The sequence below is a fragment of the Euwallacea similis genome, chromosome 20 (genome assembly GCF_039881205.1).
Source record: "Euwallacea similis isolate ESF13 chromosome 20, ESF131.1, whole genome shotgun sequence".
Taxonomy (NCBI): domain Eukaryota; kingdom Metazoa; phylum Arthropoda; class Insecta; order Coleoptera; family Curculionidae; genus Euwallacea; species Euwallacea similis.
Window position 1 is genome coordinate 3,180,120 of NC_089628.1, and position 13,640 is coordinate 3,193,759.

General features: G+C 39.4%; 4 protein-coding genes across 9 annotated transcripts; 2 read left to right on the forward strand and 2 right to left on the reverse strand.

The window, feature by feature from the left end:
• Positions 1-136: 136 nt before the first annotated feature.
• Positions 137-6,699, reverse strand: LOC136415338 (serine-rich adhesin for platelets). 4 transcript variants are annotated; one of them, XR_010752602.1, is made up of 9 exons: positions 6,245-6,699; positions 3,790-4,881; positions 3,112-3,736; positions 2,803-3,058; positions 2,550-2,748; positions 2,104-2,222; positions 1,934-2,050; positions 1,771-1,867; positions 1,172-1,310 (listed from the first exon to the last, which is right to left on the reverse strand). XR_010752602.1 is itself a non-coding variant. In XM_066399883.1 (8 exons), the coding sequence occupies exons 1-8, from the start codon at positions 6,510-6,512 to the stop codon at positions 1,146-1,148; spliced, it is 2,826 nt and encodes a 941-aa protein (XP_066255980.1). In that variant the 5' UTR covers positions 6,513-6,699; the 3' UTR covers positions 137-1,145. The 4 variants fall into 4 exon arrangements, 2 of the variants coding, with proteins under 2 accessions (XP_066255980.1, XP_066255979.1); XR_010752603.1 differs by lacking the exon at positions 1,771-1,867 and adding an exon at positions 1,568-1,644 and having other exon boundaries at positions 1,175-1,310; XM_066399883.1 differs by lacking the exon at positions 1,771-1,867 and having other exon boundaries at positions 137-1,310; positions 3,790-4,866.
• Positions 6,700-6,970: 271 nt separating this feature from the next.
• On the forward strand, positions 6,971-8,787 carry l(2)09851 (WD repeat-containing protein 1 l(2)09851). Its single transcript, XM_066399859.1, has 7 exons — positions 6,971-7,268; positions 7,383-7,618; positions 7,670-7,888; positions 7,948-8,069; positions 8,120-8,289; positions 8,341-8,555; positions 8,605-8,787. The coding sequence occupies exons 1-7, from the start codon at positions 7,016-7,018 to the stop codon at positions 8,740-8,742; spliced, it is 1,353 nt and encodes a 450-aa protein (XP_066255956.1). The 5' UTR covers positions 6,971-7,015; the 3' UTR covers positions 8,743-8,787.
• Positions 8,788-8,957: 170 nt separating this feature from the next.
• LOC136415331 (proline-rich protein PRCC) lies at positions 8,958-10,607 on the reverse strand. Of its 2 annotated transcripts, none has more exons than XM_066399861.1 (6): positions 10,591-10,607; positions 10,322-10,450; positions 10,007-10,262; positions 9,642-9,953; positions 9,419-9,589; positions 8,958-9,252 (listed from the first exon to the last, which is right to left on the reverse strand). In XM_066399861.1, exons 2-6 carry the CDS (start codon positions 10,400-10,402, stop codon positions 9,077-9,079), a joined length of 996 nt encoding a protein of 331 aa, XP_066255958.1. In that variant the 5' UTR covers positions 10,403-10,450; positions 10,591-10,607; the 3' UTR covers positions 8,958-9,076. The 2 variants fall into 2 exon arrangements, with proteins under 2 accessions (XP_066255958.1, XP_066255957.1); XM_066399860.1 differs by having other exon boundaries at positions 9,419-9,592; positions 10,591-10,606.
• Positions 10,608-10,776: 169 nt separating this feature from the next.
• LOC136415332 (3-hydroxyacyl-CoA dehydrogenase type-2-like) lies at positions 10,777-13,550 on the forward strand. Of its 2 annotated transcripts, XR_010752600.1 has the most exons (7): positions 10,777-10,933; positions 11,280-11,447; positions 11,519-11,683; positions 11,731-11,968; positions 12,023-12,210; positions 12,296-13,225; positions 13,427-13,550. XR_010752600.1 is itself a non-coding variant. In XM_066399862.1 (5 exons), the coding sequence occupies exons 1-5, from the start codon at positions 10,925-10,927 to the stop codon at positions 12,208-12,210; spliced, it is 768 nt and encodes a 255-aa protein (XP_066255959.1). In that variant the 5' UTR covers positions 10,777-10,924; the 3' UTR covers positions 12,211-12,222. The 2 variants fall into 2 exon arrangements, 1 of the variants encoding a protein (XP_066255959.1); XM_066399862.1 differs by lacking the exons at positions 12,296-13,225; positions 13,427-13,550 and having other exon boundaries at positions 12,023-12,222.
• The last annotated feature ends 90 nt before the right edge of the window (positions 13,551-13,640 follow it).

Consider the following 13,640-nt stretch of genomic DNA (forward strand, 5'->3'; position numbering starts at 1 on the left):
GTTTCCTTAAATTAATTATTACCGTTGACTCCACGACCAATCATATTACTTTATTAGCAATGACATCACGAGAGTATTAAAATCCATAAATTTTTTTTCAACTTTTAACTCACCCTCAGGATAAAAAAAGCGACTATTTCTGATAAAAGCATAATTTATTAACACAAATGCAACATATAAAAAATATTGGAAATTCGATAATAATACGTATAAAAATCTATTTTTTCCTGGAAGAAAAGCGTTTATAACCGCGACTCCGCAGAAACCCAAATCAAACTGTGTAACTGGTATGTACAAACTACTTTGCTCTGAAAGAAACAACCCCTAAAATCTAACTAAACTGCGTGTTAACTTGACGATACAACGTGGGAAACAGATTCGTTAATGAAGATCACAACAGTATTGGACAAATAACTTACAAAGATTACCTTAATCTCTTATAATCACAATTTCCTTAACGGTTAGTTGGTATGCGATTAACTGTACAGTAACGTAAGTAGACGCAGATAAAGCCCCGCAGCAGTTTTAATTTTATGGAAAAATGATAAAATAAATAATTAATAAATTGGTGAAGGTGCAAGATGAGCTTAAGATTACATTCAATTCGTTTTGATACATCGTTAAAAACTGAAAACCCGCTTATTAAAGGAGAATCAGAAGAATGTTTCCATATTGCAACCCTCATATTGCACGATGAGATTATTCAACCTCTTTGCTCTATAAAAATTACCTCGAAAGCGTCAGCCTTTAGACAGTGGTGATTGAAACTAATATACTAGAGCGTGGAATAGTCAAATGAAATAATTCAATATCTGTAAATTTCGAAATAAAGCTTAAAATCATAGCAGTTTTGAATAGAGAAGGAAACGACCTTTCAAATGAGGTACCACAGACCTATACTTTCAATCTAAAAATTTTGGGAATGGCAACTGTCACCCAACGGGGCTAGGTTTAAGCATGAAATTTTTATGTTGCAGGATGTAATTTCAGATTGTAAAGTCGACGTGTGTCGGAATTTTTGTCACATATATCGAAATATGCATATACCGAATTTATTCTATTTGGCTGTTCCACGCTGTATTTCACTTCTCGTTCGACTTCGTATGTTAACGATGAGATTTTATAGATCTCTAGCGAGAAAAAACTTAATTACGTATTCGGTCCCAAAGGGAGTGTCGGAGACTCGTCTTAGTAGGGCTCAGTTCGCAAGGACTGGGGGTGGGCGGACTGAAGCATTCGTCGGCCGAAAAGGTCAAGTCTTCTTCGTCGGAGCTGATTAGTTGTTCCAGGGCTGCGGTTCCGTGAAAACTCTGCAAGAGGATCTTGATTTGTTCTTGTCGATTCGGACATAAAAACAGGACAACTACAACGCACACGTTCAGGTAAGGCATTGGCAGATGAAAAAAGCAATGTTACAGATATTTACTTTCAAACTTGCTTTAAAAAAAAAGTTTCTCTGATAACAAAAGAGAAAATGTGTATGTACCTTAGTGGAAAAGCGCGGCAGTGCGCAAAGTGGCTGTTTTGATTAGCAATAAGAGGAAAAAATTAAACGAAAAGAACAGACCTCAGAGTGGGCACATTCACAAGTTTAAGGCGGCTATGAGCTGAAACCAAACAAATCTCTTTTCAACTCTTTGAATACTGAAACAAAAATAAATACATTTCAGATTCTGTAACGAGCTTTCGCTGGTATAAACCCAAAAAGTTTTAGTATCTAATGACACGCAAACAAGGATTAATAGGTACATTCAACGAACAATGTTTTACCACAGTAAGAGTCACTTAAACCTACTAACAAGCGACCTCCTCAACAATATTTGTCAGAGACGCTCTTCTAAGTTTAAAGAGTGTCCCAGCCGCAACGCTACACAAAATTTATTCGATCAGCAAAAGAAAATAATTCATTAAAATGTATCGGAATACAGCTCACCTGTGATCGGTGAACTGAGCCCGAATGTGATGGCGAACTTTCCGGGCTGGCCATGCCAATTTTGGTGTGAGCACCAGTGATTCCACTCAACCGTTTTTCCAGCTCCTTTTTCTTGCCCTGGTATTTTAAACTCTCAAAAATTAAATCTCTAATAACTAAAGCAGAAATACCTCTGCAGCAGCCTTCATGGGATCGTAACTTTTCCTCCTTTTCCAGTTCTGGAACTCCATTTCTCGACTGGAGAGGGAAGAATTGCTTCTAGGTCCGTTGTTTTGTTTTGAACTTTTACCTAAAGTACGAATTTTAAACGAAAAAATTCTATACAAATTACCAGAACCGCAGAAAAATAAAACGATCAAAACCGTTCGAAAATATTCACTCTGGGTTTAAGGATTAATATAACAATTGCATCCTAAATGGCAACAGGGCGGTGTGCATTTGTCGAAATTAAATGACGGACGCATTTGACTTCCATATGAGCGCGACAAAGAGAGGAACTAAGTGATTTATCCAATTTACATTTATAGAGTTGTCAAGTTTAGTTGAAAATCTTTAATTTCCTTATAGATATATTAAAATCCAAGCTCCTCACTATTCAAATCTTACTTTTGCTTACCGTCTTTCTTCCCGCTTTTTGAGGTGGCATTCGTCGTTGCCTTGGGAGTGCGCATGCTAAATCTTCCCCCCTCACTTCTATTGAACGTCGAAGGTGGTTTAGTCACCGGACAGCTATTCCTATTCGTCACCATCTTTGGCACTTCTTTGGCCACCGAACTGGCCCTTTTGTTGAGGCTGAGCAAGTACCTGCTTTGCACCTAAAAAATCTTTTTCAACGAAAAAGAAACTCATTATAGTTTGAACTGCCATACCTCGTTGGTTTTAACCGGCTTCCTGTCGACCGAAATTGCACGTTCCTGCTTGACTCCCACCGGCTGAAAGGTCTTACGCCTCATGTCGGGCGTGTTAGGGCACTTTAGCTTTCCAGCTTCGTTGTCCACCCTCGCCCGCCGCAAACTGAACGTCCTATTGCACCTGGTGTTCGATAAACTGCCCAAATCTTTGCGCTTTTGAATGTTGGCCTCTAAATCCTCCTCAGAACTCGTTTCTGTGTCCCCAAACTTATTCCTAATTAATAAAGCTGCAAATTACACGTTCAATCGTGGACAATAATCATTTACCTATCAATTTTCCTATGCTCTCCCACCTTGCTGGCCCCCAAACCGGGCTTAATACATGCAGTAGAAGAGCTCTTTTGCAGCTTCGGAGAGGGACATAAGTTGGAATCCTTCAACAGCCCCAGATTGCTACTCTTCACCGCATTGTTTATCTGATTCCTATTCGAAAAACTGCTGGACCTCCTTATGGGGCTGTTGCTAGGCGAGTTATTGATCTTATTGACCACTTTCTGCCTGGGATATTGACCAAACACGTTTGTGTAAGTTTGGTCGATCGGCTGCAGGTTTTTGTTCTGGAAGTGTTCCAGTTTGTTGTTGATCGTTTTGTCATCCAGAGAATTGTGTCTGATGTGCAGAGCGCGTTGCTTCAGCAAATGAGCAGTGTTGTTTAGCTGCAGGCCGTACTTTTGCTCGTAGTCACTGTCCTGGTCGCTGTTGTCCTGAGATAGCTTCTGTTGCAGCGAATTGATGTAATTGCGGGTCGGTCGCAGGATCGTTTCCGTGTCGAAATCGTCGGGCATGGCCGAGAGGTTGTTTCGGCTGCGGGGACGCGAAATCGTGTGAATCGGCGAAGGGATTTTTGTGGGGGAAGTTTTGCCAGTTGGGGTCAGGGGAAGACCTGTGGTGACTGCAAAACAACTAATGGTAAGTTACCTCGCAGGTATTTCCAGCTAAACTTACCTGTGGCCACATTGCCGCTTCTTCCGAAGCTAAAACTGGCACTGACAACGCTCCCCACATCAGCCCCACTACCTGAATTAACTTCTATGCTTTGCACGTTCACAATATTTGCCGTCAACTTGCTCTTCCTGTTCGAACCAGGCCTCGCAGAGCTATTATTCAGCATATCTTCATTGTAGATCTTTCCATCAACATAGGCCTCGACGTGCACCTCTGACTTGGTCAGACTCAACCTCCTTTCCAGCTTCCTCTGCTCCTCATTCTTGCTGCGGAAGACTCCGCTGGAAGTCACCGAAATTATCGACCCTTGATCGGATTTTTGTTTCTCTATGTTCGAGGGAGCGGACTTCACTCGAGGTGTATGGATCGGGCTTTGCCGCTTCTTTTCACTAGTTATTAGAGAAAGGTTTTGAGTAGGTGAGAGGATAGGTGAAAGCGGCTTTTTGCCTTGGAGAAGGTTGTGCAGTTCGTTATTCAGTTGGGGTTGAGGCTTTGTAGAACCAATTGTGCCGTTGGTGGAGAAACTACTCTGTAGACTCGAGACCGTGGAGGAGCTTCCGCTGATTTGAGAAGAAAAAGGGGACGAACTTGTAGTGTCCTCGGCTAGGAAGTTCTGGGTGGACAAACTCTTGATATACTCCATGGTTTTGTCTTCAACAGAAATCTTCTCTATTTTAAAGTCATTATCTATGCTCATCCGAGCCTTCTGCTCCTCAGTGTAATTGTCATTGTCCACAGTGTAAGTGCCAGCTTCACTCACAGTATCAGACTTCTTATCATCAAAGTCCTTATCGGTTAACGTAGAATCAAACTGCAGTTTCTGGGGTGACAAATTAAGCTCCCCAACGCTTCTAGTCACATCCTCCAAATTCGGACTGAAGGGGCTGATCAGCTCAAACTCAGGGCTGGATACGTTAAGCAAATCGCAGGCCATTGAAGGGCTGTCCAGGGACAGAAGGGCGGCATTGGGGAAGGAGTGGGTCATGCGCTCTGAAGTAATGTCCTCCAGGGGCAAAGTTAGATCACTACGTTTTGTGGTTGCAACGTTGGCACTCTTGCACCGCTCGGGACGCTCGTCTGAGGAAAAATAGCCTGTAAGGGAATGTAGACTTAGCTGCAAATGGGTCGGCTTAGAGATTTATGTTTGAGAATAAGGGGAGTGAATGAGGAAGGCTCTATTTGGAAATGATGGTGGTGTAAGGTATGTAACCGCAAGTAAAGACTAAACAACTGTGACTCATCATCGGCAGTGGCTAAAACAATTTGAGGATGCCCAAGGTCAATTTTTACACCTGCTTTGAATGTAAACAATTAGTGATGAATAATCAGGAAAGTGTCGTTTAAAAAATCGGAGGAAATCTAAAAAAAATCATGACGCTTCACGGAATTAATCCCCTTTTCACATCGCCTAGAGAATTACTCAACGGCGATTTCCCCAAATTTGCGTCTATGCACGCAGCTCAACGACCATCACGCATAAACATTTTTAATTACCGCGAGAGCGCCTTCTTTGTTCTTTATTATTTTAAGGTCAAACGGTACTTTTAATTTAAATCAAGGAAGTTGGCCCAATAACTTGCCACACTTTGTCCGTGCACAGCAGATTTCCTAAATGGGAAGGAAGATTAAGAAATGAACTAAAGTTTTCTGCAGATATGTGCACTTTCATGTGGCCATTATGCTTCTCTTCATGCTCCATGGTCAGGCAGAGTGAGTCACTGTAAACATCATGCAATTAATAAAAAAATAGAAAGTAAGGGATTTTAGTGTTATTATACAATTTCTTTTATTACTTGGGAGTTAAACAACTAGAGGATTTTCTCTCTTGTACTGTTAAGGACAATCACCATGATATGACCAGAAACTTACCTCACACTCATTTAAATAACCAATTAGCTAGCTTTTTTTGGTAAATGGTTTCTGCTTAATCAAAACTCCTTTGAGGAAAGCAGTTTGGATTCTTGACCCATTTGTATGATCTCCTAATATAGGAGGTAATGTAGGTCTTTGATATTGCTAGGAAAACTAACTATATTTAAACTCTGAGTAAATATCATCTTCCAAAGGTCAGTCCAGGTTAGCAGCTGAACATGTGCCAAATTTCCAGCTTTATCCAGTTAGATTTGCGGATTTACTATTTGTAATTATGCATTTTTTGGCTTTGCTCATTAACAACGCTTGACTTGAAATAAAATTGCATGTGGGTAACTGGTTGAATAACTGATTAATGACGCTCAGCAAATACCACTTCATGAGTCAATATTACCTATACTAGGAGAGGCATTTGATATTTAAATATTGACTTTACCACTTACTAAAAATGCATCTACGCTCCTCACAGATGGGTTTTTTAAAACCCAACTCTATATAGATTTGACTTTACTTGTCAAAGCCAAATCATAGGCCTAGGGCACAAACCCATACCTGAAGCATGTAACTAAAATTCAAAACTTACCTTCGGACTGAAAACTTGACTTTCTGGGCAAATTCCCGGTAAGTGGGTGCTTCTTTTCGTTGCCCACTCCCACACTACTCCCAGAACTTCCCTCCAGCTTGGACATGGACTTGCCCCTTTTATGCCTTTGCTGGAACTTCTCAGCCAGGGATTTGTGCCTCTGGAGGTCCACCTTTTTATCGTCGAAATCGATAGTAAAGGCCGTGGGCCGCGGCGATAGGGGCACGGCGGACGTACTGTCTGGGGACGTTTCGGGTTGTTCCTCCATATTTTTTGCAACTGCAGTTCTTTCATGGGTAGATTCGAAGTGCGATTACATTGGCGCAAGAGTTATTGCTGGGCATCAGGTGCGAGTTTTCGAAGGAAATTAATTTTATAAACAATGAGAAAAGGGGGAAATTACGAGTTTAAAACACCACGAAACACAATGCATTTGACAACTAATTTTTTTTACTACCTGAGAAAATGTGTCAATGTCACTGCCCGAGTTGAGCGCCATCTTTCAACTAATAATAAACCAAACAATTGAAAAGCATAGAGAACACGACTTCATCCTTTCTTACTGCAAAATATTGAACAAAGACAATTTTTTTCCAACAAGTTTCCATCTACAAAAGAATTTTTAATTGACAGCTTACCTAACCTCACGTTTTGCCGCTCCATGTTTTGTACTTCAATCCTGCAAGATTTTCAAAGTTTCTTTTCCTAAAAAAAAAATAACTTTTCAGAGCTCCAAAGCACATTTCTCCTTTCAGAAAGCCTTTAGCGAAGATGTCAGACTACGAAATGGACGTATCTCATGACAGTTCTTCGGAAAATGAGGAAGAAGTGGGAAAGGCAGAAGATGATCAGAACATGGACACTCAGAGCTCCAAAACAACCCCCAAAACTGAGGTATATCTGCCTGGAAAACCGCTGGAAGACGGTGAAGAATTGACTTGTGATCCTAGTGCTTATGTTATGTACCATCAAGCTCAGACGAGTGCCCCATGTCTTAGTTTCGATATTATACCTGATAGTTTAGGTAAGTTGACTTGAGGAGCAAATAGGTTTGAACAAAAGCCTGGTATAGAGCATATCAACGTTCTATAAAATCCTATTGTCCTAGGAGTAAATGTTACAATTTATATGTCTTTAGGAGAAAATCGCGAAACATTCCCTATGACTGCATACATTGTGGCAGGCACTCAAGCCCCTCAATCCCATGTAAACAACCTCATTGTAATGAAACTCTCAAACCTCGATAAAACCTCAAAAAATGAGGACAGTGACAATGAAGATGAAGATGAACTGTCAGATGAAGAAGACGAGGCCAATGGTCCTAAAATGGCTGGTGCATTGATCAAGCATCAGGGTTGTGTAAATAGGATCAGGGTATGTTATCGTTCCACTTAAATCACTTAAATTCTCACTATAAAACATTAGTCAACAGTCATAAATAACTCGGTCTTGGCAGCCTCTTGGAGCGAATTAGGAAGGGTGAATATATGGGACCTAACACCTCAACTGCAAGCTGTGAATTCTAGTCAAGTGTTGGCAAAATACAACAAAGACAATAAACAAAATTCATTTACTCCATTATTCATGTTTAACGGTCACACAACTGAAGGTTTTGCTATGGATTGGAGCCCCACAATTTCAGGGGTGTGAAACCACAAATGCAGCACCTTTCCCACAATAACTAATATGTTGTTTTTGCTCAGCTTTTAGCTACAGGAGATTGCCGTAAAGACATTCACCTTTGGAATCCTTCAGAAGGAACCACCTGGAAAGTAGACCAGAGGCCATTGGTTGGTCATGAAGAATCCGTAGAAGACTTGCAATGGTTTGATGTTTTATCTTAAAGAAAAATCTCTGTTTAATTGGTGTATATAGGTCTCCAAATGAGCGAAATGTTTTGGCCAGTTGTTCAGTAGACAAAAGCATCCGCATTTGGGACACCAGGGCGAATCCGAGCAAAGCTTGCATGATCACATGTGAAAGGGCACATGATACCGATGTTAACGTCATCAGTTGGAACAGGAATGAGCCATTCATAGCCAGCGGTTAGTAATTCAGCTTTTTGACATTTAAAACTTTAAATATTTTTCCGATAGGCGGCGACGATGGATTCCTCCATGTATGGGATCTAAGAACGTTTCAGCAAAAGACACCATTGGCCACTTTCAAGCATCATATAGGACCACTGACTACAGTAGAATGGCACCCAACAGACTCGGCAGTTTTCGCTTCAGGAGGCGCTGATAATCAGATAGCTTTATGGGATTTATCTGTAGAAAAAGACTCTGAGACTGAAACAGAAGATATCAAGGTCTGTGTGGGATTTAAAGTGTTCTGTTGCTGATTATTTTGTCTTGCAGGACGTGCCTCCGCAACTGTTATTTATTCATCAGGGACAGAACAATATTAAAGAGCTACATTGGCATCGGCAGTTGCCCGGAGTGATTATTAGCACCGCAGAGAGTGGATTTAATATATTTAGAACCATCAGTGTGTAAATGCATGAAACATTATATTCTAATTGTTTTTTTTTTAAGTCTAACATTTATGCCTAGAACCTAGACCTCTGTAGTCTCTGTGTCTTTACCGTTCTAGAGATCTAAAATTACCTTTCCTGATATGTTTTAAAGGGAAATGCTACACGACACGTTGCAATTTTCTTGATTTAATTTAAGGAAAAATGAAGAGTTAAAAATGTCTGCATTTTATAATTAAAACTCCTGTGGCGGGCTATCATGCAGGAGCGTTGCATCCAAAGGAGTGTTGAAGTTAATGGAAAACATTATCCTTCAATCATAAATATGTACAAAATTTAATCTTATTTTAATGCAATTAAAATCCATATTTCGCGCGACTCATCATCCGATTGTTTTTACTCGTGGCCCACGCGGCCTTATACTCTTGCTCATTGGCCTTGGCCTGCTGTGCCAAATAAGTGATGTGGTGCTTTCTCTTTTTAGTTGGATCTAGAACATCTTCTGGCGCAGCTTTGGGTTGCAATTCTGGATCTAAAACATCCGAAATTTGTGAATTACAGAGATTTTGAAAGGCTATTTTTTTTAAAGATATTTCTGAGATACAAGCTTTCTAAAATTATGAAAAATTTTACTGTATTGATTGTTTTGCCTTGAGCAGCTTATTTGATTTAAATAAAGAAGAAAATGAGTGTTTTACCAGTTAAAGATTTGGTCATCCACAGGTCTTTATCGGGCATTATTTCTTCCTCATTTATATCAATTAATTTAATATTGCCCATGGGTTTTTTCACCTTCCCTATCAGCTCTTTAAAGGCCACATTATTCAAGCCATCATAAGGTTTGTCTGGTTCAGGAGCTGTGGAAAATTCTTCTAAAAGTGAAGGATTAAAAATAAGTAAATTTCTGTAAAAACCAAGTACCTGCAGGAGGTTCCAATTGCAGGAGCACCTGAGTTTTAGGTATTCTCTTTGGAACTTTAGGTCTTCCACACACTTTCTCCCACATCTTATCGTCAAATGTTTCTGGAATCACAATATCTTCACTGTCAGTGTCAGTGTCACTACCACTTTCAGGTTTACTTTGACGTACTGGAGCCATTTTTTTACTAACAGTACCAGTCTTTTTGGTCACCTGAGTAGGAGTTAGAGGTCCTTTAGTACTTTTTTTAGCCACAATATTTGGTACAAACATTGTGCTTGATTTGGGAGCTGCTTGTACTGGTGGCAACATGCCTATAAAGACAACTAAAATAATAATTCTTTAAAGTTTTGCTGTGCATGCATACCTAACAGTCCACTGCCTTTTGCAGAGGCTTTTGCCCGTTTCCTTGCAGGTTCATCATTTTTAAGATCATTGAATTCTGATAATGAAGGAATGGTTATCAAGACTTTTTTCTTTTCTTTTATGTTCTTGACTGTGGGTATGAAGTCCTCAAGCTGATCATTTTCTTCTACTTGAGTAGATGTTTGGGATTTTGCACTAGGCAATTTGGAAAATAAGTTATTAGAAATTGTTGTACTTGACAGCTGGCCACTGGCAGTCTAAAAATTCAATAAGCTACATTTTTTCCAATGGGCCATAGGATGAAATTGCTTGGTACCTCTGCATTAGTAACTTCCATTTCATTGTCAGTGATTTCAGGTTCACTTTCACTGCCATAATCATAGGCAACTAATGCCATGTTTTGCTAATTATGAGAAAGAATTGGGGTCAAGTGATGCAGTGAAATCTATGAAAAAGCAAAAATTAAAATTACAAATGGTCTATGTAATTGTATTAGGTAGTAGTGACATGTATATAACGTTGGAAGTCTTATGTATTCCACCAATACATGCTTAACATTACGATGCTTCTTATGTACTTACTGACCTTTTTTATTATTTTTGATCCTTTGATCTTGGACCCTTTATTTACATACAAAAACATATGAATCTAACCTCACTTTCATGGGAATGTGAATCACAAATATTCTCCCTCTCCTCAAGTACAAAACTTATCACAAAGCAGTTTTTATCGATAGTTTAATCGTTAAACAATAAAATATAAGTGTTTCATAAAGATACGTTAAGGTCAGTTCAAGAACTGATACTAAAGAAATAGGGGAAAGCGATTCATTGAACTTCTTAATGCTCTGAAACTGAACTAAAAAATATACGTGGTGCTGTGTCAATCATATCTTGAAAGCCTGCAGAATCTCTAAATAATGCTCAAGGTAAAATTAGGACATTATGGCAGTTCTTACCGTTTTGTATGTGTTTTAAATGCTTTATTAATAGTTGTTCTAACAATTTAATCTAATTTTCCTAAACATATTGATCGTTTTTCCGTCCTTTCCTTGTCTGGCATTCACAGATCTCTCCATCTCTTTCCAATAATAGTCTGCTATTTTCATTTTATCTTACTCTCATTTGTTTATTAATAAGTTCTTTCATAATCTCTTCTCATTTCTTGGAACAAAATAAGCATATAGAACAAACCGCTTTGTAAACAATGTAAACATTAAGTAATAAATCTTTAAAATCATTTCCGCCTTTTCCCATGCGTTTTATTGTTTTAAGGGAACCGTTAGTTTGGTAACCGGAGGAGCATCAGGGCTTGGCAAGGCCACGGTAGAGCGCCTCGCAGCCCAGGGAGCCCGAGTAGTGCTTTGCGACTTGCCAAAGTCGACAGGAGCTGAAGTGGCCAAAGCCATCGGGAACGACAAAGTCATCTTTGCCCCTGTTAATGTAAGTCTAATAAGCTAATTTAGACTCTAGAGAACTATGTACATATATATACCGCAATCTTGACAAAATAGATAACTAAAGAGGAGGATATTCAGAGCGCTTTGAACTTGACCAAAGAGAAGTTCGGCAAGTTGAATCATGTGGTCAACTGCGCGGGCATTGGCGTGGCCTTTAAGACCTATAATTTCAAGAAAAATAAGCCCCATTTTCTAGAGGATTTCTCTAAAGTCATTCAAGTAAGTTAGAAACATCATCCGAGCCTTTTTTCATTCTCTTTCCTTAGGTGAATACCATAGGCACTTTCAATGTAATAAGACTGGCCGTAGGACTAATAGGGGAAAATGAAAGTGACCCCAACGGGGAAAGGGGGGTAGTCATAAACACCGCCAGCGTCGCAGCCTTCGATGGACAAATGGGCCAAGTAGCGTATGCGGCCAGCAAAGGAGCTCTAGTCAGCATGACTTTACCCATGGCTAGAGATTTAGCCAGTGAGGGAATACGCGTAGTTACCATCGCTCCAGGTTGGCGCTTTCTGGAATTGAACACTTTCTCCCTTAGTTATTAATATTTTTCAGGAATTTTTAAGACTCCTCTCTTATCAGCGCTTCCAGAAAAAGTAATCGCTTTCTTAGAGAAATCGGTTCCCTTTCCCAGTCGCTTAGGAGAGCCTGCAGAGTTTGCCCAAATGGTGCAAGCAGTTATAGAGAATCCTATGTTGAATGGAGAGACTATAAGGCTAGATGGGGCCCTTAGGATGCAGTAGGTAGTTAAACAAGTGAGAACAGAATAAAATAGTATTTTTTTGTTTTAATTGTTTGCTCACTAATAAATAACAATTTTTCTACAAGTTCAAATCAGCAGGCAACAAGTTAATCCCTCAGAACATCCCTTCCGACCTAAGGACAGACTGGAAGGGCAGTTTGTCTGGCAGTTATTATGCAACTGATTGCAATTAGCGTTACCTAATTCAACTGCAACATACATGTTCCTCAGCATGTAAATGAGCAACGAAAATCTTCTTACTTTCAGTACAACAGATTGCCCCTTTAGACCTCTGAAAGTTGCATAGTCCCCTTAAATCTTCTCCAACTTCACCGGAGCATTCGTTCTCCAATACACACAAGCCCTTGCGTGCGGTGCATGGTTCCTCTGCGTAAAAATTGGATTCTGTATGATGAAAAGTCTCCTGTAAATTTAAATTATTCGGTGTACATTTCAATGGCAAACCTAATTTAGAGCTGAAGGCTTCTCCAGCGAGGAGCGCTGTTAAAACGCAGAGATGAGCTACACAGTTACGATTCGTGATCATAGCTGCACAAATATGGTTGTTTAATGACTCTGATTTTGATTCTGATTGTTTATTTATAGGCGGAATGTTACAATAGGCAATGAATAATGTATAATGTTTATCGTGCATTTTGATGGGTTTGTGAATAATTTTCTGCTATGTTAATTCTCAAGGTTCGTCCAATTTGTACCCTACTTACTCCTTAATAGCAATTCTTTTGACACCGTCTGAAAACCCCTATGTTTGCCAAGAATCATTGTCAAAGTTGGATTATTAGACCTAACCTTACTATTTTGGTTTTATATTTATTTACCCAACGAAACAATTACTGACCAAAAATTTGGATTTTTGCTAATTTTGCCCATAATTCCCACTTTGCTACTGCATATTCGACTAAATAACAATGTGGTTTGAATGTTTGCCGAGTTTCGGTATCATTGTAGTGGCCATGGCTCTTCCTCACGCTTCAGCTTATGTAATCAACAAACTGGTAAGATTATTTTAAATAGTTCCCGATCTTGACCTACACACAGCCTTAAGACTCATTCGAACACAAGTGAACTTGATGAAGTAACACAAAAATCTAAATTTTTCTCTTCAGTACATCCATTATTTTCCCATTTACATTCACCATCTTTCATAGAAGCCCAAATTCCCCTTCAAGTGTTTGTTAACTGTTTTAATGCCATAGGTAGCTGGAAATATGTATAGAAGGGCTACAGACAGTCAACACTTAAGATTGCAATACCTGCGAGATCAGAGGCTAACTGGAGGAGATCCATATAAAATGGTGGGTTTAGAAGGAATTCCGGATGCATAACAATCTTGAATTTTCCTTTATAAATAATTTTATTGTTTATTTGTTGCATTATACTTTGATGTAGTAGGATAGAGTTTAAGAGTAA